Source organism: Temnothorax nylanderi, unplaced genomic scaffold, assembly GCF_030848795.1.
Source record: "Temnothorax nylanderi isolate EJ_2023f unplaced genomic scaffold, tnyl_v1.0 TNYL_tig0009_pilon, whole genome shotgun sequence".
Lineage (NCBI taxonomy): Eukaryota > Metazoa > Arthropoda > Insecta > Hymenoptera > Formicidae > Temnothorax > Temnothorax nylanderi.
This window is the reverse complement of record NW_027249071.1, coordinates 2093572-2121202: the sequence shown is the minus strand read 5'-3', so window position 1 is coordinate 2121202 and position 27631 is coordinate 2093572. Positions and strand designations below refer to the sequence as shown.

Sequence of the window (27631 nt, the reverse complement as noted above, 5' to 3'; positions counted from 1 at the left end):
CGCGCGGTGGAATAATAGCGCACGACGGAGGAGGAAAGCGAAACGCGCAAGCGTTCCTTCCTATATCGACCACGGGCTGTCTTTCCACACAAAGTCCGTCTTTTCGCGGCTGGAACTTTCACCGACACGTTCGCATCATTTTGAAAATTTTAACATACATATGTGTGGGTTGACACGCGTTTTACAAGCGTTTTATTCGTGTACTTTACATATATCTCGCTGGACAGGGTACACAATGATAACGCAGAGAGCGCGTTATTACGTTTCAGTAGAAATAAACGACGGAGTCAGACACACTGGGAATACATGTGCGTTCTAATAAATATTAGTTAAAGGAGTTTAACTAACTCTTTGTCTATTTCAAGCGTTGTTCATAGAGAAAGATGTGGAGAATCAGTTAAATCTTTGTTAAATTTAACTGATATTTATGGCTGTGATCTCCTGTATCTATGTCTGGCTTGTAACGTCCGTTTCTACTGGAACACAATACCACGCTTTTTCTCTATATCTTTATTCACACATTTTATAAAATACTGGTTGTTATTGGGATAATCGGCTCTATTTTTTGCACAATACATTCTATACGTATAAAAATGAGCAAATCTGGTAGGCAAAATGTGCTTAAAGCACGTTTACAAATCATAATAAATCTAGCTTTCGTAACTTTGAAATGGCTTCTCAATGAATATCTGCAGGCGAAAATTGACGGGTTTTATATTGAAATTCATTTTATTTTTTTTTCTTTGGATCGTTATTCGTTCATTGACAATGCCAATTTCCATTCGCTTTCTCCCTCTTCTCCCTATCTTTTCCGGTTCTTTTTCTTACGTCGAATAAAAGGATGGAAGAATAAAGCCATCACTTTTTGCATTTGCCGATCATAAAAAGCGAGGTAATCGTTAAAGCAGTCTTGGTGGTTTTCACGAATACGCTTGGAATTCTATGCAAAATATCCAGAGTGAATTAGAAATCGATGCAAATTTGACCCGGTCCTGAAAATAATCTTCTCTAGAAATATAAAGCGACCCATATCGGTTAGTTGCGGCTCGTCCTACATTATTTTTATTATTTATTCTGCAGATATATATTTTTACAATGTTTTATTTAGAAACGTAAGAGTTTTAGCAATATGCAACATTCTGTCTCTTTAATTTGTGCGTGTACTTTAATTGTTTTATTTTATTAATTCCCCCCTGAAATGTTTTATTCATGCACGTGCAAAGAAATCAAATTACAGTTTGCTTCCAGTGCAACCTCGATTTGATTGAAAGTACAGAGGTGTTCTCCGCTGGTTAACGTTTTCGAATTTCCTGCGGAGGAACAGTTAGGTTTCTATTCCGCCTGTTCTTATACATGTAATCATCTTCACATTGCCATGTTACCTTACGACAGAATGACATATCCGTTTAACAGATTCAATCGTGTTCTGAATAATATCTGTCTTCCATGATTGTGTGTGTATGTGTGAGACAATGTCATTTTGTTCTGTAGATTTTTCGTGCTCAGTATATTCATATTTCTTCATATTTTAGAGATATAAATATTTTTGAAGTTGATTGATTCATTTTATGACGTAGTATATTATCATCTATCGTTAATTAAGATTTAACCAAGTAATTAAATAGTCACATAAATTTTAAAAAAGATGAGAATTCCGCAATACCGTATTAAAATTAATCCATCTCAATTAATAATAATAATAAAAAGTAATAACATTTAAAAAACCTGAAACTTCAAAACTTCAAGCTGTACTAGCTATCTGAATTAAATAATCTTGATATAAATCTCCTACTTTTTTAAACCCTAATTTTATCTATAATATAAAGAAGACATTTACTTAACCAAGAATAGTTCTAGATAATATTATTAAAATTGTTTGAAAAAACACGGTACATTTGTTGAATATGCCGAGATATATAATGATGACACATTCTTCGGAAACTTATATACATATACATATATCCTCGTAACTGGCAACATGATATGTAAGGCAATATGTCGTTATATATTGAATGTTAGAAAAATGTGCGCGAGTAATGTGATACATGGAGTCATCGAAGGAGTATCAATCTTCCGTCGGGTTGCAAAATAAATTCCGTACCAGTAGGTGGCCCGTGATACTCTCGTAGCGAGACGTGGCGTTGCGTGTATATTGTCACATATGCGCCGCCGTATGGCCACCGGCAACAAGAATATTTCGCAAATCACGTTCTGGCGAGGGAACGAGTTCTCCCGGAAGAGGGGAAAGAATTTCAGCCACTTGGGATACGAATGTCTTGTGCGCGAGGTACTTCGGATCACCTCAACTTACCCACCGTATGCATTATGTATAAACATCCTGTTGTTGCAGATGTATACCAACTTGTTACGCCTAGCCTGAGTTTACATTGTATACTTGATGCGAACAACTCTAATGATCTATTACATCTCGCCAATTACGCGCAAATTACGCGCAAATTACGCGCAAATTACGCGTTACATCATATCACTAACGAGCCGACGTTCGTTGAGATTTGGAAGCCGTACATGTTCGTCGGTGTGTTGCGCCCGAACAGCTCCACTCGAGCTGTTCCGTAATATGCCGTTCGATAATATGCGCAAATTATCGGTTATATTTTGTAATTGTTATTTTATACAATTTCTGTAAATTTGCACGAATCAACAATCACGGAACTTTATCAACCAAGGAAATTTTGTCGTAATAGTTTGTCACAAGACAGTATTTTGGGAACGTAAGTAATCATTTATTAAGCTTTTCCTACAATATTATTGTAGCAAAAGGAGTTTATTTTGTGCATTATTTTCATTCTCGTTCGACCCTTTGAGCTTACCACTCTTCTTATGGAGTCCTTCCTGCAACGACGAGAGCATAATCTATTTTAGTCTTTATTTACTCTTTATTATCGGACAGGTTGCGTGCCAATATATCGATAAATTGCTGTCGGCAAAATCGCTAAGTAATCTCTATTTCTGGTCAGGTTAGAACATATACGGAATTATCGGGAGGTTTGCCCTTTCAGGAACATACGGTATAAACTTTATTGAGTCAGGTGATATATACCGATACATGTGGAAAATTGATTCGTCAATATTACTTTTTGACGTGATTTTCTCGGTTAAATCTGTGTAATTTTTTACTTTTTGACGATCAGAACATATCGCACTTTACTGAGAGATTAATATTTAGTAAATATAACGAAATATAAACAATGCGCTCGAGAAAAGAATATATTACCTAGTTTTTTTATTTATTATTTTTGCTATGTTGACGTAAAATCCGTAACGTGAGCGATCCCCAACAAATAAACGTAATAATTTCATCCTCGACGAACGAAAAAATAGAGATTTATTTGAGAAAAATTTTTAGGTATCTACTATTTTGGTGAAGATAATCGCCTGTTTCGTGTGATGCTTCGAAGATTAAATACGAATAATAATAGTGAAAGAAATTGAAAACACGCGTTAATTCAAATTAATACATTTTTGTGTTAGTGATACAAATAAATAAATGAATAAATGTGTTACAATGAGAAACACGCAACGATCATAAAAAGGGGCAGTATCGTAAAAAAAGATGTAATGCTTCTACGTCTTTGGCGTCGTAAAAAAAACGTGTCTGGGGCTTAGTGTCGGTTTTTATCGGTGGGCCGTGGCCCTTATTCTCGTATAATATCTCTTATATTAGAGAGAGATGATGACGACGGGAATTCCGCATGTAATCACGCGGTAACTCTCATATCTTCCACGTTTTCAGCATGAAGTCAATCTAATAGAAACCCTAAAGTGGATGAGAAATCGGGGTTGAAATATAGAAAAGCGTCAGTCCGGTCGGCCTGTAGTAATCAGCCCGATTTAATTTTGAAACGTACCGACACTCAAACGACGGACGGCAAAGTTGATTGGTTTTCGCATGTTGTATTCGTTTGTTATAGTTTATTAAAAATCTCTCGCGATATTTACTTCCAATTATTCTGCTACCAATATAATGAAAATAGGAAAGAAACAAATATATAGATTTGGTGTGACAAAAACACAAGATTGAAATGATTATGTCGACATTTACGCGCCGCAATAAAATATTTAGTGTAATTATTTCTTTATTCTTTATGCGGAGAGTACATATATCAGATGTTATAAATTATATTTTTCAGGTCTAAAAATGTACTGCAAACACCTGATTGTTCTTTTACACGGAAATAATCGTGAGGCTAATTGGTCAAATAAGACGCTACTTATAACACTTGAATGGTCATTTATCGATGTAGATGACAGTTCGCGTGTGCTGCGTTATATGTGCATCAGTATGTCACGTACGCAGTCAAGTACGCAGTCACGTATGAAATGATCGTTTCTGTTCAAGTGACACTGACGGTTCTAACAGCTAAACTGACCGCGCACGCTAATTGTCCAATTATCCGATACTCGTCTGTAATCACTACGGGACGAGGATTGAGATGCAGGTGGAGGTACTGCCCGATGCGTCGTATTGAAATACCGACTTGCGATCAATAAATTACCGTAGGGTTGTTTTCGAGCTTCCAAAACGCTCTTCTCGCGTTCTAGTATGCATTGCACTTTAATGCATCGCATCTGCTTTTAGCGAAGCTAAAGCTTCAGTCCGCACATTGTGTTTTAGATCAGAGAGTTTGTTTATTTCGCCATTCACCTTTACTTCGACATTTAAATATTCATTATTGCGGCGGTTAACTGGGAATAGTGGAAGGAATATTACGCTAAAACATCGCTCCGATCTTTGTGCAACCTGTAATATAAAGGATTTAATTATCAAGCGATAACGAGAAGCAGAATACAATATTCAGAGTCAATCGTTTTTGTAACAATGGGATAAAATGACTGGGATATATTCAGCGCGAGAGAAGAGAGACGAGACTTTGTGCTTGGATGAAGTTTATGTGAGATTTGAAACAAGAGTGTAAAACGGCAAAGTTCATTAGCGTTCATTAGCAAAAATTATGTATTTATAAAGTTTAGATATATTAAATTTAAGTAGATTATGATAATGCAACAAAAAGAGGTAATTTAAGTAAAAACAAAAATTAACACACGAAAATGGGTTCTCGTATTATGATTTTAATTTGATATATGTTTAATAATTTTCGCTTCGGACAAAAATTTAAGAGAGGGTGATAAAACCACGATAACTTTTATTCTTTACGGACAATGATATTATGATTTATGGCATACAGTATATTGCCTTGGGATTGATCCTGGATAAATGGAAACGTTTTATGGAAAATATCAGCGCGATATGTGGCAGTCGATACGTGTGAGAGTCGATTTCCCTCCACAGAAATTTTTAACGCTACAATCTATAGCTTATGCGCGCGGCAAAACAATGAAAGCAAATATTATATTTGGTACAATATCGAAAGGCAACGCTAATTAATTATCTGCGCAAATAGCGCCCGTTAGTTTTTTTCAATAAATTTACCGAAATCTGCGCCGATATTCAATAACGCGAATTACTCATTTTCATTTCGAGATATTTTATAATAATTAAATAACATTTTATACCGACTACTAATTAGAATAATGAACTTCGTTCTACAATTATAGATATTGAATTTTGAAACTTGTAGGTAGTTTTTGAAGAGCTGAGTAGCATATAAGCGGTGCGCAATTGAATAGCCTCATTGAATCGCCTTTTCAAAAGAAACTCCGCGCATAAACACCTAAGACAAACACAACGTTTCATCTAGCAGGGAATCGATTTGCGAGTCGGCGAATATCGCTCTCGAAAGTAATTAAACTTTGCTGCTTTGTGCTCGATCGTTTATCGCGGATGAATGTAATTGGTCCGTTAAAGGCTTGGCAAAGAAATTAACTCTGTCAGGATGCGTATGTGTATATTTGCAGAGATATATTTCTCCGTCGCGTCGTTTAATCGACGAGAACGTAGCAAAAAGGGGATTATATAAAATGTGATTAAAAATACAGTTGCGATAGAAGGGTGAGGTTTATCATGACTTACAGCTGGAATGGAGAAAAATAACATAAAATCAAATATTTGCATACCAAGGATCGCGTTTTCGAGTATTCTGGCTACTGCTATTTTCGTATATCGTTAACGTTTTATAACTATTATCTAATGTTATAGTTATATACACTGTAAGGTTATTTGAATTACAAATATGTGACCCAACACATTTATATCGGTACGAACAAAATAGAAATGTAAAATAGGAATTGGAGTTTGCGTGTAGTCATAGCCATTACCGGTATTCCGCGTGGATCCTTCTTACTCTCCATCTTATCACGCGAAAGGGCAACTGTTATCGATTTATGGTGACAAGGTATACCAGAGGTAGAAACACTGATGGAAACTCAGTGGTAATGCAACTCGACAATCGCATACTGGTCTACCGGACGAGTTTCGGTGGGAAAAAAGTATCATGCGTCGAGAATGGAAGTGCGACAAAATATAGACAGATAAGTGGATATAGATACACATAGATAGATAAACAAACAAATAGATAAGGGGATAGGTATATATAGATAGATAGATAGACGTAAAGAGAATATGTAGGGAGGTAGAAGAGACGCGCACATGCATCCGCGTGAACCATACCATACCGTTGGTGGTGATACGTGAAGGGGTGGGTGCGGGTGACCTAATTTTTGCAAAACAGCCAGGGCTGCGGACCCACCGCCGGTCCGCGGAATACTAGTAGTGGCGCTGAGGGTAGTCGCGGTGGTAGTCGGTAGCATAGATGCCCGCCACCCCTCCTCGCACATCGCTCGGGTACTCGGAAAATCCGCCGCTTTTCCGGATGCTACGGCACTGTGGCGCGGCGTCGCCGCCGGAGAGAGAGAGAACCCTTTCGTCAGTTGGGTCTCGGCCGCCGTCAACGTCAATACGACGAAGGCGTACGAGAGCACATCGCCTCGGCTCCGGTTAACGCCGAGGCCACACTCCGAGTACTCCGACGTTCGTCGACGGGAGAAACGCGCGCCTGGCCATTTGCATCTCTCGCTACGTACCCCTCCATTGTCTCCTCCCAGCCTCTCCGTTTTTCACCGTTTCTCACGTACGCTTCGTTTATCTATCTTTCTCTGTCTTTCTTCCTCTCCTCTCTCCCATCTCTCTCTGTCTCTCTCTCTCTCTCTTTCTCTGTTTCTCTCTCTCTCTCTCTCTCTCTCTCTCTCTCTCTCTGTCTGTCTTTCTATCTTCCTTTATGCACTTCAATACGCTCGAGTTCCAATTTACCGGTGCATCGCGAGCGGTACTACGTTCATGTGCGTCGCGAGTGGGCCGATAGTGGATGATATGTAGCGGAAGACGCATCTCTCTCGGGTGTGATAGGGAAGAGGCTAGAATCGCGTGCTCGATGTAGAGTGCAACCGGCGAGGATATGGCCGACGGTTGCTCTGTTTCTTTCGGCATGTTCCTGACGGGAGTGCCCGCGAGTGCTGTCTCCGAGTGCGACGGCGGCGGACGCGCCGGTTGTGAATAATAGAAGAGAGAACGTTCCACGCTATTAGGTAGTATTGACGCTATTGGCGTTATGTTCACCGGGAGAGAGGTGGATGCTTTATCGAGGCTCGTCGTATGTTTATCCATCGCCACTTGTGCAAATTTACGTGCCATTGTCGTAACAACAATGCGTACGAACGCTATCGTAAATTTCTGATCAACATCAATCAGACAATTCGATTTTTCTGCCTTTGTGACAACTGATCCAGAAAATTTTCACTTGACTTTTTTTTTGTTAAATCAGCACGAAGGGAAATCGAACGAATTTTATTGCCCGTTTGCTTTTAGAGGGAGAACAAAAGCGCTAAGAGTGTATGGGATAATGGGAGCTTTTCCTTTTTGACATGGATTTCCGTGTGCGAATTTTGCAAGCGTGGCGAATATATTTTTAGTTTATATAGTAAAAAGAATTCGATGATCTTTTATTTACATAACACAGAACAGGTCTTTCTCGTAACATGAATATTTGTGCACGCTATTTCATGGACTTTTACTTAAAAAATTACTAGCAGTTAGCGTTTTTCCGTATCTGTGATAAATGGCGAGAGAACGTGCCGCGATATTCAACTTTTTGTCGAACGATTAGGTGAGATCAAATCAAATAAACTGATTTATCGGTCGTTTGATTTCAAAGGAAGTATAATAAAGGGGAGAATGAAAACTAATTTCTTTTAGATCTTTTGTTGCAATGTAGGATTATAAACTTTATTATTACATATCGACAGTTTCAAAGGTAACTCGTCATTTTTTCTTAATTGCATAAATGACATTTTTTTACGACACGGTGCACACATTTTATTACGACGCCTCTCGATTATAGACTAATATCTTTTTCCATTGGTATTAAAAAAATAGATTATGATTAACAGATCTTTTTTCTTTTAAATTCCATTTTTTTATTCACGCGGTGTTAAAAGGAAAATGGGAAAAGAAAGTGATTGCGTTGCAGAAACGCTTCGTTTCGTTCCTTACTTCGCGCGGTATGAGATTTCGTTTAGGACGCCCTTGTAAAGGTATTGAAATATTTATTCGGGAGATCGATTACTTTAATGGACGCTGGTAACCTTGTTAGTAGAACTGAATCCTTCGATGATGAACTTTTTAATTTTGTTAAAGAAAAACGCTCGCGGCGACAATTTTGCGATACGCTCAGCAGAATAGGCGTTTGTAGCTTCCCATTTCTGAAAAGCCAGATAAATGGGTGGTCGTGTTCTTTTTCACAATAATATTTCGTACGCGTTTCGGGTTTTGCGCAAAAGTTTAATGGTCCCTTGCATCATCCGAGACTTTGAAATAATAAACAAACTAATTTTGCAAACACCCCTCTGTTTTATTTTCAAACACAGTGGATGCGGTATTATTATCGCGTGCTCTTATTTCGCGAGCATATTTTGCACACTTTAAACAAAACTAAATCTCTGAGCGTTATGCATTTCCTGTTTAATCCAAAAAGATGCGTTTGCATGAATTATTTAGATTAATTAGATAAGAAGATCCGGAGAGAATGGCAGGGACATTTAATTCGATGTTTAATTTTAGTTATTAAAACGCACGAGATATTATCTTAATGAAATCTTTGTAATAAACTCAGAGGACTGACAGGCTGTTTTCATCCATCAGATTTGCAATTATAAATTATGATATGAACTCGATTTTCGCATCGATTTTTCTATCTAGTAACTCGCGTTGACTCCGATGAACGATAGACAAGTTTTCTCACGTTTTATCATCTCAAACTTTTCGCTAAAGCGCCGGAAACACATTTAAGTTGTTTTCGCGGGACCATTATTTTTCCGTTCGCTGAAACACACGCAGTATGATAATGTCGCGCGTAGGTGAATTATTTCCAACTGCAGGAGACTTTTATTCTCAAATTATTATTTAAAGCTTTTAACTAATTGTAATAATAAGAGATAAAACACGTATGTATTTTTATTCATAATTTTTAGATGTTTAAGCAAAGTGCGTAAACATCTAAATTTTTAATTGTTCTGTTAAACATTAATTGTTTCATTACAGTAAACATTTGACACAGACTCGCGTAAGAGATCCGTTTATTGTTCATCTAAAATTTTTATAACCATGCAAGTAGCTGCGTCTTTTTTTATAAAATTTTTTTCCCTGTTTTCGCGTCTGTTTTCTCTCTCTCTCTCGTTTTTTCTTTCTCTATTAAATTTCGTTCACCCATCATCCCCAGAGCGTTCTTCGTCGCCTATCTGCGAAACAAGAGTACCGCTTTCCCGCGCATTCGTGTGTGCATTGCATTCTGTATTTCCGCGGTGAGATTTGCGACCCGATTGTCTGCGAAATTGAATATTCTTCTCACTTTAGTAGTGTGCGTATAAGAGACGTCCCGCAATAAAATTCTTATGCGCTAAACGAGCGCTTATGAATATGATATGTAGCTTGGGAATTTCGAATTGAAATTATAATTTATATATATATGTAAAATCGATACAGATATTGCAATAATTTAGTAACGCAATCCATCTGTTAGAAACGGGAATCGCAAATGCATATAGATGATCAATATTTAGATTCATCAATTTATTATTCGCGGTAGTCCGTAACGATGGCAGACTTCTATCAGGTTCTAATTTTTGCGTGGGACGGCTATTGTTGCTTATACTTTTGTATAAGCTATGTATAGAATGCACAATATCGACAGGTTGCAAATGAAACGGTTGCAAATGAAACAAACGTTCATTCGACGGCGTTCGTCAAGTCTGTAACTCGCGGATGCGGCGCGAGATGATAGAGCCGGGGATCTCACGAGCACCTGTTGTAAAACTGCAGTGTGCGTGCATTCTCTTGTTGCGAAAGTTTCACCGTTCCAGAATCCGGCGAAGTTATACGCATATTCAGGTTTTATTTTCCTCTCTAAAAATCTCCGAAGGGAATTTTGCATCAATCCGTGCGCTTTCGAGTGAGAATATCTTCTGTATAATCTTGTTTTGTTGTCTCGTGACTCGAAATCGTTATATTTTCGTGTGAATGGAAGAGGAAATAGATTCTTTCTATCGTGCAGAACAAGCGGACGTGCGGCATGATATTTGCCGATCCATGTACTTCAACTATATGAATTATCTGTGTATAACATCGCATACATTATAAATTCCTTTCTCTATTTTGCTTTTGACTTTTGTAAGTTATGATTTATAATTTAACATTCTGGCGGTATTAAAAGAATTGCATTGTAAAGAATGCAGTCAGATCAAGTCGAATTATTTTAGTTATTGTAAATTATTGTTGTGGAATCTATTAATACGTATATGTACATTTATACGTAAGCATGAACTTTGTTAGAAGTTACAACAATGGCACGCAATAGTTTCAGTAAATAATTTGAATGAAACGAATTTCAAAGAAGGGATAAACATTCGGTCGCTTTCTAGAAGCATTCAGATTGCACTAATTTCTGCTAATAATATACGCGTATGATTATGTACCTTGCCACATATTGAAGAATGTATCGCGTTAAATTAAACTTCTCATGAACTTGTTGACAGTTAGGTACTTCATTGGAACGATATTTGCAAACGATATTGCATATATTAAAGAAAAGTTAAGTTACTACCATTTATCACTACTTTATTGATAGTCCAAGCCATTTACATGTGAGTCTTGAAAACCTTTTTAAAATCCTATGGTCTGTCGTATTCATCCGACTTTTATCGTGAAGCGGAAATGTCATCGAGAAATTCGATAATAGCTGCGAATGTATCAGAGATGCAATCTGTATACGAAGAAAATGCCATTGGTTGTCGACAGATAAATGTCAATTTAAAGCCTGGGAACAAGACAAGGAACAAGGACAGTCTTGACACTGATGCAGCTTCGGCAGAATGTATCTTCGGCAGAAACAAACGTCTGCACGCAATGCCACATGGTTTCATCCGAGTGCTGCGTCGTCGCGATTATTATTGGAATAATAAGGTTAACGAGAAATTACAGTTCTCACTCAATTCACAGTTTCGAGTAATCATGTGATTATTTGGCCAATTTAACGATTAGTGTGATAATATATATATAAAACCATTTTTTTTCGTATTTAAGAAATAATATTAGTCCGTATATACCTGGACATATTTTATCGTGTATCGTGATTTTTTAAAATATCTTTTTTTATTAAATTTGAATAACGTTTGATCGTGAATTAGAGAAAATTATGTTCGTAAAAGCTAGATAATTGAAACGTTCGGATGATGTAACATCAAATGAAAAAATATATGAATATTTATTTGAAAAATTAATCCGATTAAGTTTGAAAGGTCGATTTTAAAAATATTCGCAATATCGAGACTTTTGTTACTGTACAATCCGCGCGCATACTATTAATAATCCGTATATTGATTTACCTGAATCTATTCATAAACGTTGATAACCTATCACACCATGCATATAGTTTGCCCTAATTAAGTGTCATTTGCGATCATTTACCCGTTATTGAAAAACTCTCTTTGTTCACCTCTCTAAATCATGGTTCGCGTAATTAGTCGTCTTGAATTATATATTTTGGAATCTTGTTGTTTCGTATATGTTAAATGATATTGTATTTCTGTGTCTCATCCATCTGTGAAAATTTAAATTTTAGATTACCTTTGATTATCACTATATATTTAAAATTTTTTTTATTTAATCAAGCTTTTTTAATTTTTTTAAAAGTTTTTTTAACTTGAAAGTACAATTTAACAAAATTATAGCATCTACTATATGTATTTTTTTACATAACTTTACATAACAAAAGATAACAAAAGATAAGAAAGTAAAAGAGAGCAAATTCAACAGACAATACAATCCGTGATCTTGCATCGCGCGAAGTATTAACAAAGCGATTACACATATTCAAGATGCCAATGGTGGCGATCGATGATCTTCATAGGTGAACTTGGGCATAATCGTCGCAACGTTCCGTGCATGCGCATTGACACGTTCCATAATCGACAACAATAGATGCACTCGTAATGCATTTAAGGCTATAGAAATGAGGAAACAACGTGTAGGAGAAGATATTTATTCGCGTATTGTTTTATTCTTTTCATCAGTACCGTAAGATTACCGTAATATTACCTTATTATCGTTTCTTGATGAAACGTAACATTTTTATAATTCCTTCTTCGAAAGGTTTAGTAAAAATATTTAATATCGCGTTTCACGCAATATTATTATTTCATTGAATTATTTTGCATTATTTATATCTATACATATATAAATATAAAAATATTAGATCGATAGTCAGAAATGCTGAACTTGTATGTTTGTTCGTGTTATTCATTTCTTTTTTTGTTACGATTTTTCATGTCGTTTTGTTTGAGGATTTGATTCTCATTGAATTGAAAAAAAATATATATATAAATTGAGAGAATACTATATATATATTTATATACCTGCCATGTATAATAATATAGATTCAAAAAACCATGCAGTTTGTAGTCTTTTTAAAGCTGTTATTAACGGAGGCTCTTGAATTACATTTTATACGCAATAATTAATTAGTAATTAGTAAATATAATATTTTATTTTAATTTGATAAAAGTCCGTATTCCATCGTAATTTATGTAGGTTTACATCCGAATTTATATCAGTAAAACGTAATCATGTTTGTTGTAGATGTAACACACATATTGCATATAATGCGATTAAATATGTTTTCAAAATATCTATTGCAACGAATATTATGTATCGATATACGGGAAAATATTTATCAGCGTATCTTTCGTGAAAGACAACAAATTTTGTAACATTATTCATGAAACGTAACGAATTTGTAACATTCCAGCAATTTTAATTTCCAGTTTTAAGTTTGTCTGGTTTCCAAGCAATTTTGTGACTTACTTAATGGTTTGGCAAAAATTCTGGTAGATTGCAGGAAAATTAAAATCCCTCGGCGGGGGCGGTGATCCCGCTGTGCTTGATTACAGTAGTCGTCCAAACTTGTTTATTTTTTTTCTTGCTCAGAAATACCGGTAGGAAACTGTCTCGAATTTCGAACGCGCTAAAACTTTCTTAATGAACTGTGATATTAGGGAAAATTATAATGGCAGAAAGAGAAGTAAAGAAAGACGAATTATTTCTATCACTCTTTGTGATTACATATTTTTGTGATCGTTTTATTTATATTAATGGCAATATACATATGGAGGGGTAAAAACCACAGTGGTGTAAGTCAAATTTTTAAAAATATTTTCTCGTGTGCATAGATGCAATTTATATATTGTACAGATTGCATCTATGCACACGAGAAAATATTTTTAAAAATTTGAGTTACACCACTGTGGTTTTTACCCCTCCATATATTAATAATTTGAATGCAATTAAGATAAGTAAATAGTGAGGTCTTTATAATTCACTTTAATTTAATCGAGTGCAAGGAATGTTTCGCAGGCTCGTGGTTTAGATTAAATTAATATAATGAAGCGCGAAGCCAATTAACGATCTCAATCCCGGTCACTCGTTGAAATTGCGATTGTTTTGCAACTTTTGTTTGCACCACTGATTATTAATTATTTTGTAATTTAGACGAGTAGTTTACCAGTTTAGTCAGCGTCAGCTATTTCCATATTACCGTCGCTCGATGTAGCTGCATTGTGTAGCGATATAATCTCAAGAGAGAAGTGTAATTTACAATCTCTGAAGACGCTTTTATCCCCAGGATTTTACGGTCAAATTTTTATCATCGACGTACTCGTTATTGGTTTCTCTCGTAAATTTTTCAATTTTCTTCCTCGTTTTCTGTTTGTTTTGAAATTACATTACGGACTTATCTAATACATATTCATTATTAGTATAGAATTTTTCTGCAATTCAATAGTAGTCGATGTTTAATGAAAGACTTTATCGAATGTCTCAGTGATAATATTTTCGCTTTAACAACGCGAAATGGATGACATTAATTTATTATAAGGTACCTACAAACTTTTGTTTACATCCTGCAATATCAATATGTGACTATGTTCGATTCACTGATTAAGCATCGAATTATGTTGCCAGTAGCTGGCAGTTACAGTTTCTGGGATATTCGGCGTGGTTATAATTACTGACCCTTAAATTACTAATGTCCTTCATTCGTCGTGTCCACCATGTATGTAACGTATTCCATTTGAACCTCTCCTGTTCGGTACTAATCCTTCTACAATCGTTCTACAAAACCCATTACGCTAAAGTGTAACCTATAGAGGATTTATAGCACAGGGAAAATGTGCAACGATATTAAAATGCATTGTCTGTAGTGATCGATCTCGTCTATTTAGCTTATGCGTGTGAGATAAAGTTCAGTATAAATCACGGAATGATATTATTCTTTGACGCTTTTTTAATGCTTGTTTCACGTCGAAAGTCCAAACTCAATAAATTAATCGCTAACGAAAGCATATGTGTGCAATAAGAGGAATAAATGAGAGATTACGAAGGATATTAGATTTTATGTCGCACACAATGAACGTGTTGAAACAAAAATTGCACGAAGCCGCCATTGGCTGCGTCGAAATAATCTCGTGAATCTCCTTATCGTGTCGCAACCGTTATTATAGAACATAAATACCGTATGACCAGCGACTAAAAATAACGTCGTCATAAATACGCGCTTGTCGTTCATTGATTTATTAGCGAAATCGAACGTGTTACTCGCCGTGCCTCGTATCGAACCGTAGATTCGCCTCTATCCGAGAAACGCGATCGGGTTGTGCGTTGCGTGCTTGTCTTTTCGTTTTGCATAGCCTTCGGAGTCCTGCAGCCTTAACCTTTGCATTTAATTTATGACCTAGCGCTTCCTGCGCCGAAGAAAACCCTCACTAAAGTACCATTATTGAGATTAAATGCACGCGCGCGATACAGCCTCTTAATTATAACGATTTGCTCCTCTGATTGCGCGCGGCGGGCTATCTTAAGACTAGCGCAATGAAGAAACGCAAAGTAAGATTGTAACGTTCCAATATTTAATCACTTTATTTAAATGATACACATTACGTAACAGTAAACGGAAAAATTAACATCTCAACACGATTATCAATATGTGGCATTGTGCGTACGTCGATATTACAAAACGTATAATTTCTTGCTTTTGCATGTATCTCTCTCCTCGGTTAATATTGAAATAACTGTTACTGCTATTATAAAACAAAAGCTTTTTCTCCGAGCACATCGTGAATCATACACGAAATTTTACAGAACGTCGGTCCAATATCTCTAATAATTCTACGAGACTTACCCGAGCGCAACCTTCTCAACGATCGACAATCAATTTCGTGTTCTGGTCTGGATTCTGTATCGTCATCGTCATCAAGAGCCTCATCCATCATTACTGGAAATTACGCGATACGTCAAACGCATTCATATAAACTCCATTTATAGAGTAAACAGATATTTTTTAAAAAACAGAACGGTATTTTAGTGTCAGTGTAAATCCACGAGTGAGTGCGTGTAATCGAGGGTTGAGTAATGAGTTATTTGAACGAGAGGTCAAATTGAAAGGTCATTCATGTCGGCCGATCGTAATGCACGACTAAATGCAAGAAACGACAATAATAGAATTCGTTCCCGAGCGATTTTTTCGCATAATTTAGACTTATAACTCGAGCATCGTGCCAAGATGGGAAATCCGTGCGTAGAAGTGCGTTCGAACCGACGATTGCGTGTCGTAAAAAATTGCGCGTATCCTCTGATTATAGACTGAAACTGCTACGATCTTTCGCAATGTTAATTTCGCGTGTTATCGGTCACCGTCATTGTGGATAAGAGTGGTTTAACAGGGGTGATTGAAATTCACCGTTTAACTGGAAGCGAAATGTAGTAGCGAGGAATTCGGGGTAGATGTGACATATCTTAAATAAACTGTTATAGTTAATTTTATAATCAAATGTTTATTGTACGGAAATAAGAATTGATTAAAGTTTGTTCTAACTGACCTCGATTTACCATCTCAGCGCTATTTTCTACAACATGATAACATCTATTTGATATATACGAGAAAACTCTGACGAGAGAAGCAAGAAGCTGAAATAGAAATATGAAAAAGCGAAGCGTTGGTATGCGGAATCGTTGATAACATAGTTTTATACTACAACAATCACTGCAGCAATCGATAATAGCACAATAGATTCAACAAGTAATAATATGTAGATTCTGTGATTCTTGAAAACAAGCGGCTCGACGATGAGGCATCCCGAGCAAATGGAAAGCACCATCGACGGTGAACTGTACTGCAAACAAGAAGGCGCAAAGGGATGCATAGATATATCTAGCTTAGTCGCGGTTTGTTGTCTTACAGTTTCCTAAACCGTGTATCCCCCCCTCCCTCTCCGAGTGTCCTGGCGAGCATGAAATAAATTAAGAGCGACGAGCGAGTTTGTCGACGGCAAACGACGACGGTGAAATTCCACATGTTCACTTTACCTTATAATAGCTGGTTACTTCGGGTCGTGAATAGTCGGATGGAAGTGCGCGAATGTGGCGAGAACGGGGAAACAAGATGGACGCGGAGACTCGAATGCAAGTCGGAGAATGGCAAGTTCACTTTGAACTTCTTACGCTGGGAAAATAGCGCATAGAGCGCCTTAATAATGTTTTACTGTTCCGGGCGACTCAGCGCAAGTGTCGACTAAAGGAGATAACAGAGTTCTCGTGGCTAATAAACGGAATCTTTGTAAGACGCGATAATACTGACAGGATTCGAGGACAGGTCACAGGAGCGTAAATCGAAAATGTCAAGAGAATGGTGATGTTTTTTTGATTTGCGTAGTAAATGCAAAGATTTGAAAAGAGGTATTTCCCATTAAATATTTCCTGAAATAAGGAAATTGCCGGTGGTTATCTCATGGGCGATGTTGAGGATTTTGCTTTTATTTAAGGACAGATGGAAAAGCTGCAGGGGCAGATGTAATTATGTGGGCAAGAGGACAGGGAGAAAGACGATCAAAGGAAGCCTTGAGACAAAGGATAACTTGCTCCGCTAATCATTTCATTTGTATATGTTACTGCTACGAGACGATGTTGTATAATAATGGACTCTGCGAAAGGATCAATGTCGAGAGTAAGGACATGATTTAGGAAACCCAGTGTTCGTTCAAAAGCGAAAGGTTGCGATACTTCAATATTCGAAGACACGGTTTGCCCGTAATCGATTTGTTAATAATGCGTAGATATCGTATAAAGAATAAGAAATCGAGTGTTTTAAAAAGAAGGTGTTGGGATTTCGAAAGTAACGATGGACGATTTTTGAGGCTTCGTCTCCTTAATTTTCCGAGATAACAAAGTGTGACGGGGAATTTATCGTGGTATTTAAAAGGTAATTCTATGTATCAAGACGACCTAAGAATGATGGCGAGCGTGGCTTGAATACGAATCACTAATTTAATGTGGTACCATGCTAAATGTGTCACGATGGAAATTTCACTGGCTGCTCGATATTCAGTTGATCCATTGTTTGATGTTCGTCATGTGAGCATATTCAGATGTGAGAGACAATTTTTCGACGAATTAAAACGTTTTATTGCATGAAATAAAAGTAATTAAAAGAAGAAAAAGCTAATGTTGAATACATTTTTAATGTTGAAATTCTATCGAAAGATTATACAATGATAGCGAGAAAGAAACACACGCTTCCTTATTTCTGTTATTTTTCACAGAGATAATCTAGGAAAAAGAAATATATTTAGAGTTTTGGAAGCCAGTTATTCAAACATTGCAGTCTTACGAAACATATCTCAGTCATATAAGTAAAGCCGGCAAAGGTAATTTCTACTCACTGAGATGAGATACATCGCTAATCTATTTATAATAAAAAACGAAAGCCTTGCAAGGGGACAATCTTTTCAGCGTATTTAAATTATTTAAATTATTGCCGTAGGAAATTTACATAGCTTACAAGAGTGACTTGAGAGAAAAAAGAAATGTGTGAAATTTGCACAGTACGCCGCCAGATGAAGCCTTGAAGAAATAAAAAAATCATGCAGCTCGCGAGACGTTACGTCAAGGAGTGTAAGCACGAGGCAAAGGAGCGGTTGAATTTCTTGGGAAAATGAAATCAACAGTTTGAGTTCCGCGATACGACCGCTCGTCGCTCATTTATATGAATGTTAAGACTTCCAGAGCACTTCAGGCGACAGAGTTGTGCTAGAAGACGCCGGGAGGCGGCGATATCCCGTCGGTCTTTATCGGAGCGAAGGGCACTCACGTCTGCGCTCATGTCGAAACCGTATTTCATCGTTTCGAAAAGCGATTTGAAGGGTTAACAAAGAAAATAGCCTCGAGTATCGTCGATATATATCGCGACACTCGACACTCAAGCGACAATTCACTCGCTCGAATCTGGGGACCGCTAATCCCCAGCGAGCACGTCGATCAGCATCGCGGACGCTGCCTCTGCTGGGACTTGGAACGGAACACCCTGGCTGCAGCTGGCCCCCCTGGATGTTTTGACATTGAGTGCGCTAGGGTGCCGAGGTGGGGGGCGCGTGGTCTTGCTGCCTGCCGTGCGCCGGCGGCGGCGGGGGTGGGGGTGGTGTTAATGTCTCGGGGGCCACCCCCGAGGCCAAGAAGAGTTCTTTGCTGAAGCATCAGCAGTATCAGCAGCCCCACCAGCAGCAAAGAGGCCAACAGCAGCAGCACGAGCATCAGCAACAGAAAGTTTTGCAGCAGGAAAGACAATATCATTATCAACTACCGAAACGTATCTGTGTGGCTCAGTTTAAGGAACGTGCGCCGCTTGGTGATCTCGACGAAGACCTCGACGACGATCTCGACGACGAGGAGAAGGAGGAGTGCGAGCTAAGAATAAGCGAGGAGGAAGATTACGGCAAAGAGGGTAGTACTCAGCATCGGCTTAGCCCGCGGCTGCACGACATCGAGGAGGAGGACGATGAGGAGGGTCGTCACGTACGAGAACGGTCAGTCATTAATCTAGTTTCGCGGGCTTCTCGATCTAGTTTGCGCTAAGCGTTTCGAAATTGAGTTTATTATTGTTTCGTCTTGATTCTTACATTCTTGCGCTATTAGAAATGTTTAACGTCGCACGTTTTACATACGATATATCACGGGATCGACTATTACGTCGCATTAAGATCGTAGAATTTGAGTTTATTTAACAGCCCTACTAGTATCAATCAAACTTAACAGACGCATTCAGCGAAGATTACAGTTCAGTAATAATCTAGTAGCACTCAAACATGATTAGATAGTTCTGTCGTATGGAGCTCGTTATGGATAGTTGTCAGTTAAAACAATCGCATTCAATTGTTATTCATTTGTTATCTCTATTAAATGCGTTCGATTATTATCCATACGGTGCACACAATTATTGAATTATTACTATTAGCCTGCCAGACATTGAGTTTTAAGAGTGCTCCGCATCACTAATTGTTGTATATATCATTAATGCGAACGTATCGTGTCGTCTAGTGTAAACAACGCTTTAAGTAGCTAATTGCCGATTTAATTAAATATTCTGCTATAGGTATATCGATAGAATGCGTTAAATTTCACGATTAATTAATGACCCTTCTCTCTATGATCGCAATTAACTGACGGCAGCTCGCGTGTATATATGCGTGTAATTCATGCATTATTATCGTTACATTACGTATTAATAACGTTAAGCATTTTACGCACTCGACGTAATGTATTTCTCCAGTGATAATCCCGCACCGTGGATTTTGTTTCCGCATTTATAAGCAGGCAATACCAACGGAAAATTCTATTTTTATTCATTTACAATAGCGTTAAGCCATACATTATCTATATGTGGAACTTTTCATTCTTTACATTATACAATTACACTTTGAAACGTATGTCTATAGATTCAGACGTCTGTTGCTGCGAGATTTGATGGACAAACTTTTTTGCCTGATCCATACATGTTTGCTTTACAGTTTCATTGTCTTGGACTGACACATTTCTCAATGTTACGCGTTATGTTGTAGCGTCATATGTACACATATACAATCAAACTTACGTTTATCACATATCGACGTCGACGTCGAATTGCGTTTACTCGCCTGACTTTGTTGTTCACCCAATTTAACTGTGCATTACAGTTGCGAAAGTTACATTTAGTTTCAGCCTTCGAGATCGTTCGTCTCGAGGAAAGAGGAAAGTTATTAATATGTCACGCAAGCAATTGTGTGACGCGACAGTGCCGGCAGACAAATACAAATAAACTGGTAGCAAATATAAATAACTGAGATGAATCTATCCCAAGTTTTGGAACAATTTTCTATAACGTAACAAAAGATAATTTTTTTTAGAATACCAGTGCTAATTTGTTATATATCAGTTTCTTTCATTCAGATCTTTTTTTTCTCAGACAAAATAAGGAAAATGTATACCGAATATTGTATTAACGATCTTTGATTATCGGTTTTTTTGCTAATACTGAAATATGGAGCGCGCTTTCATATACCGATTGATGCACTCGGCTCAATGGGACTCGTGTGGTTATTGTGCTCGTAGAGAATGGCACGGAAAGACCTTCGATTGGCCACGCGACGGAAGGCAATCTCAAGAATGGGGAGATTTAATCTGCCCGCTATTCATGTCTTATATCGGATTAAATGTTACAAGTAATTCACATTGGTTGCTCTGCGTTCTTGACATAATTGCCCGTGGACTACTGCATCGAGATCTAGATTCACTTTTTGGACTATTTCTTTTTCATCTCTGCCCTCAGTCCTTCTCGAGGTTTTCTTTCTGAGGGCTTTTTAACAATAAATTTATTTTTTAACCCTTATGATTGCGCGTATACAAATACATTTATGACATACATATACGGATCGAATGCGTTCAAATAAATCGGAAAAAATATAGAAGAAATCAGAGCGTGCTACTTTTCGATTCTAACAATAAGAGCTGTGAGAATTGGAACGATGGTGACAACATTTCAAATTAGATTAAACTCCATTCTCCAATGTTCCACCAACGTGGAGGAATTCGCGAAAAATATCATGAGATACAGCTTCTTAATTTTCTTTTTTCAAACAAAATATATTTAACGAATAAAGATAAGAGAAAATACTGTATTTTTGCATTTAGAGAAGATTTAGCAATAAATTAGAAGGGAACATATGAAGCGTAAGAGGAACACTTTAATTCGAATACGCATTTATAACTCTCTCTTATTTATCGAAGTGATCTATATTAAGAGCTAATGATAATTGATAAATGTGCAAATTAATATATTGCGTTAATGTAGGATTCAATATGACGAGTATGAAGAGCAAAGCACTTGGATAAGCACGTTTGACATACTGGGTTTCATTATGGCCCGTCGATTCGCTCTTTGGATATTGTGAGCTGTACCGCAAACCTTTGGACGCTGTTTGAATATGGCGCATTAAAATAAGCGTTGCACGTGTAGTTCACCCGGTTTCTAGTCGTGATTTAATACCAGATACGTTAACAAGGGAAAGAGATATCTAACGCGAAAAAGAAAAGAAAAAATACTAGAGCCATTTCTTTTTGCTATGTTATAAGAACATATGTATATATATGTATATATATATACACATATATGCGTTTTATTATACAGATATCATATTATAACAGTATTGTTACGTTTGTACATGTTTTATTCAAAACCTTCCTCCAGAACCATTAGTTCGGAGTGATGTATTCTTGTTATCAGATATACGTATCAGATGTATATATTTTTCGACATCACAAAGTAGAAATGAAAAAAGTCAGACTTTGCAAATAACAGGGGCAAATTTGGATACCGAGACAATTGCTTTAAGTATGTATAAGTTAATAAGATTTTCAAGAAGTTAATTTTGAATGCTATTTTAATAAAAATTAGATTTTTATTTCTTCTATTCGGGAAACATAAAAAATTCGAATGAGGAATAACGAATAGTAAGAGGAATATCATGAGAGTATGCTCCTTGCGTGAAAAGTGGTCAATAGCTTCATATCACTGGGGTGATATGTGCGTCATGACTATCCAATGAGCCGCAGGAAACATCGAGAGCGTGCCCGAAATTTCCCCGAGTGGACATTGCCGACCAAATGGAATTAGGGAGATGCAGGCTATGGGTTAACAGGAACACGTATCGGATACGCGGAGCTTTAAAGCCTACCGTTATATAGATCTAGAACTTGTGGATATTCGCTCCGATAATTACATAAAACATGGCTGCGCGAGAGAATTGCCGCTAGTTAAATATGTGTATAATAAATGCGAAACGTATGACGTTAGCGAGGAAAGAAAGTATTATGTTAATATGTTAATCATGTATGTCACGTCTGTTGGCTTGATGTTTAAAATTTATTAAGAAAAATTATTATGTGCCTAATCATACGTTTAATAAGTAAACTTTCAAGGCTTTAATTTCAAGTAAGCATTAAATTATTCGTTACAGTTACATAATCCGTTATCAAATCTTTTATTTTATTATTGAAGTAAAAATATTTATTATGTAAGAAAAATTTATTATTTTTCAAGTTTAAGAGATTTGCGTTATAAATGTCTATGGTGTCATGTGAGCCAAAGATTAAAGACTGCTCTTGTACTTTCGGACTGAAAGAACTAATACGTAGATCTATATACGTATATAATCATCCAGAAAGTGGTCAATCCAATATTGTTTGTTTAGCGTTGATTGTGGTTTTCCTCTCAATTCAGCGGTCTAACTCTAATGATGTGCGGCCATCGGTTTTACGCTAATGGCCATTACTATTAAGCGTCTAAGTGCAGACGCGTTATCAAGCGTATTAGCTAATTTAAACGTGAAATGATCGATACGCACGCACATGCCTGCCAGTGACACATGTGTGAACAGTTGAAGAAACATTTCGTTTATAACTGTGGCGCGAGAGATGTATTAATAATACGAAAGTGCTATTTATATATATGCGGTCTGTAGAAAATTATAAGATAATTAACATGCTATATTATTGCGAAAATGGAAGTGGCTGGGACGGAAATACGAACTTGAGGCATAGCTGTAGGCAAGCTTTCTCGGGTTACTTAGAGGGGAGAACATGATCGAACCAATAATTAACTTGTCTCGAGAAAGCTAAAACGGCTGACGTAATTAATGTAGGGAATACTTATAAGATTTTAATTAAGGATGTAATGAGGCAGAAACTATTTGAAAATCGCGCAAGCTGTTAATCGATTATCCCTCTCTTCTTTCAACACTCCATATACGTGTTTAAATTAAGCGGATTTTTATTTTGAATTTAACAACAGATCAATTTAGGTTAGCGTATATGTATTCTTTTAAATGATTGTTCCTAATTTATAGTTAAAAATATTTCAGTTAATGCTGTTATTTTATGATATTGAGATACTTGGATTATCGTTATTTTAAAAACAAAACTTAATCTCTTATTGTTCACCGCAAAACTGGATCGGTGCGAGTTTTTTTGTGCATTGATCGGTTTAATACAATCGGTTTAATCGTTTTCACATGTGAAACCTGAGTATCTACGAGCACCGTTTGATATCGATTGTCCTGATTTTTTGCAAACTTGCATGTATAAAGCAACGCTCCAGGATTACCTATAATTTATAGACACGTCTTATCGATTCGCGAATACCAAGTAATACCTGAGCTATTTTAAGTTTCGCTCGAGAGCTTTTATACTTCGTTAAATTCGCGATACTTTCTATCTTTGACTCGAGAATGTAGAACGGGATACGTTGCCAGAGAGTGAGCGATCTGAATTACAACGCCATAATGATCGCATCCTGTCCGTCGCGAAATAGATCGTCCGGTAAGCTAATTTCAAGGCGAATCTCGTATAATTAGAACGCCCTATGGAAACGAAGCTGTGAGTGCACTATGCATCTCCGTTACGTCGACTGCACGTATGTGATTCGAAGTTCGAGGCGAGACGGAATTTTAGCGATGCGACTATATCAAGCGGATATGGCGAAGAGGAGCGGGAGTACAAAGTGACTATTTCCTTCGATGTTATTCGAGAATTCAGTTCCGCGTATTAGCAGTCTATAGGCGCGTATATACGAGCCGCATTGTGCCGATAGATATGTGCATATGTGCAAAGATCTGGCTATGTAATGATTGTAATGTAACGATGCAGTCGGCACGGGGTTCTGGTATTATATTAGGACGACCAGGGATTTCGTCCCTCTCTCCCACTCTCTCTCTCTTCTCCCCTCTCTATCTCCGTTCGCGAGATTGGCTCACGTTACGTTATATAGTCAGTCCGATTGATCAGAAATTCGTGCACGTGCTTCAATATATGCATTGACCGTTCGCCGCGATATCGAAATGCCGACTTATTCCGTGTCACAAAGCAACCTGTTGATGTTCTATGTCCTGTTAAAATCGCGGTCGGTCGATGAGAAATCTAATGGCATCTAACGGTGATGGTAATTGATGATGGTGATTTGTAACAGATTGTGGATTCGCGGATTATGTCGGCGCGGACATAATTCGCGGACACATGTTCGCACGTGTCATTTTGACGAATGCAGTCGCAGTCGTATCAAAATGCTAAGTTCTATCTCACCGGCGAAAAGCACCATATACGGTATATACCATCGGTATTGAGGTAACCGGGATGCTCCATAGAGCTGGTTCACCAACGATAATTCAGGATCTGTTGACGTAGAACGTAAGCCCTTACGCGTCAAAGCGTACATAGACGAGAACTGCGGAAGTAATGTATGAATACTAATGCTCGGAAAGCCCTGCAGCGAATGGGATCGATTTGATTAATACGCAGAATAATCTGTATTGATTTACGATTATGATTCCCAATAACATCTATGCATTGTCGACAAGCGCGATGCGTCCATCTCTGCACCGTGTCCTTCGTGTTTATTATTTGTTAATCGGTAACGAGAGCTTAGAAATGATGTAACAAATGCGCTTCCTTACGTATTTACATATAAGCGGGTTTCTATATTATTATGCTTCTTTTTACGTCGAGTTTATTCATTTAATCTATTTTTATAAGCAATTTCGTAAATATAAAATTATACGCGCCGAAATTTTGTCAAATCTATTTTTTGCGTGGTTGCCTAATTTATAGTAAATCTCGCGAACTGATGGATTATGTAGCTTATATCTATTTTGCAATCAAATGTTATTAGACGATACACGATAGACGAATAGATAAGTGCATTGCACTTATCCATTTGTGCGAATCGATTGTAATCGCGTTTTCTTACACGTCTCTAGAAACCTTTTGCTATGCGCTGCTCGACAGCTCTGATGCAAAACCGTCTTTCTCGCTTTCGTCGTAACCATTTTCGCATTATGTTACCGTACAGCGACAAGAGCAAATAAGAAAGAAAAGGATAAAAAGAAAAATGAGCAACGAAAGATCCTCGCGGCAACACGTATGCAGTCTCTCGGGTTCAGAAGTGTTAGCTATCCCTGTCGTAGCCCATTTCCCTAGCACATCCGGTTACCGGAGCCGGAGAAGTAGAAATCTTGCGATGTGGTTATGACAAACGTCACGTTACGCTAACAATAAGTATTATAATACGCTTGACAATCATGTCTGAGTTCCATCATCGAGATCAGATTAAAAGCGTTGACGTTCTGAGAAACCTATTTCGTTCTATTGTTTTGTGTGATAAATGGGATAGATAATGAATAAATTGTAATCATGGATTTATATAACGCGCGATATTGATCCAGGCTTTTAGCCACACAGCTTGATACGATGACCCGAGCTAGTTAGTCGTTGTAATTAATTCAGAAATCGTCTAGAGAGAGTGAGAGAGGGAGAGGAGGGAGAGAGAAAGAGAGAGAGAGAGAGAGAGAGAGAGAGAGCGCGCCGGAAAGGTCGGTCGTTACCGTCACTGTATTATAATTCTGTAATACGGGTATAATGAATTTAGATATTACGACGTAGTTCATGAACATATTCATATAGGATAAAATCTTTAAATAATATATTCTAGCATATATTACAAGTAATATATCTCTTTTTTTTAGATGAGATGTCACATTTCTGTCTCATTATATTTGAATGATAGATCTTTGGCCAAGAGTTGATATTTCTCTCGCAGTTTTATGACGAAGAGAATCCTTCAGTACGTCGTTTTTGGGTGAACAGAGAACCAAGGCGAAAAAAAAGAAAAAGACCAAAAAGAAAAGAGTAGAGAGGAGAGTATAAGTCTAAAATAGAGGACAATATAAAGGCGAGATCCTTTTAACGCAGCAACAGATTGTCATGACGTGTTAAGTCGCTCAAAGTGCTTTCGCGAGGAAACAATAAGTCTATTAGGGATTCGGTCAATTCTGCACAGACGCGATAATTTAAGATACTCTTAATTAGAGACGCGGTATATGCACGCGGTCTGCCTCCGCCGTTCGACACGGTGAACACGTTGGTATGCCGTACGTTTCCAACGCCATTTTCAGACAGTATCAACCTAAAAAATCGCCAACGCCGAGCGGCAGCAGGTCGGGTTGGCGTTCCCGTAGGAGCATCACAACGGCGGGAGCCCCCGGAGGGCACGTACACCAGGTGATCGCTACTGCCGCCGCGACGGCTCAGGCTAGGATGCAGGCCGAGCAGGGCAGCATCGGCGAGCTACGTGGGTACCACAATCTGCGATCCCGCAGGCACACTTTGGCCAACGTTCGGTGAGTGTCTCGATTTTAGTCATTGAGGTGAGCGGCCCAAATGGAGCGCCGATCAATACTTGTAGACGGCAAGAATGTTTAGGAGACGTCGCGCAGATGTCTGAAAGGCATACTAAATTTTTGAGATATTCTTTAGATATCCCCTCTCTGCGCCGTTCTGTCATCGCGATTGAAATTGCTCATTGAGAGACGTGTATGGCAACCGAAAAGAATTTCGATTCCGCATATAAAACCATGTTTATTTGTTTATTGTACGATAGTTGAATTGCACGAAAGTACTTTTTGAATTTAAAATTATAGATTAAAATTTATACATTTATTCAAATTGACTATCCACTTTGAATCAAAACGATATATTTAATATGTATTATATGTATGCACAACACACACGTACACGTGCCAAAAACATTTAAATATGAATTCTATATTTGATTTTATCGTTGCGCTACGCGTTGCAACGAATGAATTAACAGTATAGGAAAAGCGTTTGTTCATATAATGGAATTGCTCGCGTATATATCATTGTAAAGATCGTATTATCGAAAATTTTACGTATGATATATGATCTCTTCCCTCA

At 37.5% G+C, this 27631-nt stretch overlaps 1 protein-coding gene and 1 long non-coding RNA gene across 4 annotated transcripts in view; one reads left to right on the top strand and one right to left on the bottom strand.

The window, feature by feature from the left end:
• Dnc (phosphodiesterase dunce) overlaps nucleotides 1–27631 on the top strand; it is a 296932-nt gene that overhangs the window by 31674 nt on the left and 237627 nt on the right. For 2 of the 3 annotated variants that reach the window (XM_071726411.1, XM_071726400.1), the window contains exons 1-3: nucleotides 7009–7503; nucleotides 15662–19377; nucleotides 26830–27054. The exons of the other annotated variant lie outside the window; for it this stretch is intronic. In XM_071726411.1, the coding sequence (XP_071582512.1) occupies nucleotides 26972–27054 (83 nt within the window). In that variant the 5' untranslated portion in view covers nucleotides 7009–7503; nucleotides 15662–19377; nucleotides 26830–26971. Of the gene's footprint in view, nucleotides 1–7008; nucleotides 7504–15661; nucleotides 19378–26829; nucleotides 27055–27631 lie in introns of those variants that run through there. 3 annotated transcript variants of the gene reach the window in all.
• On the bottom strand, nucleotides 164–6761 carry LOC139787383 (uncharacterized). Its single transcript, XR_011722632.1, has 2 exons — nucleotides 6595–6761; nucleotides 164–4762 (listed from the first exon to the last, which is right to left on the bottom strand). It is a non-coding gene; the product is annotated as an uncharacterized lncRNA (long non-coding RNA).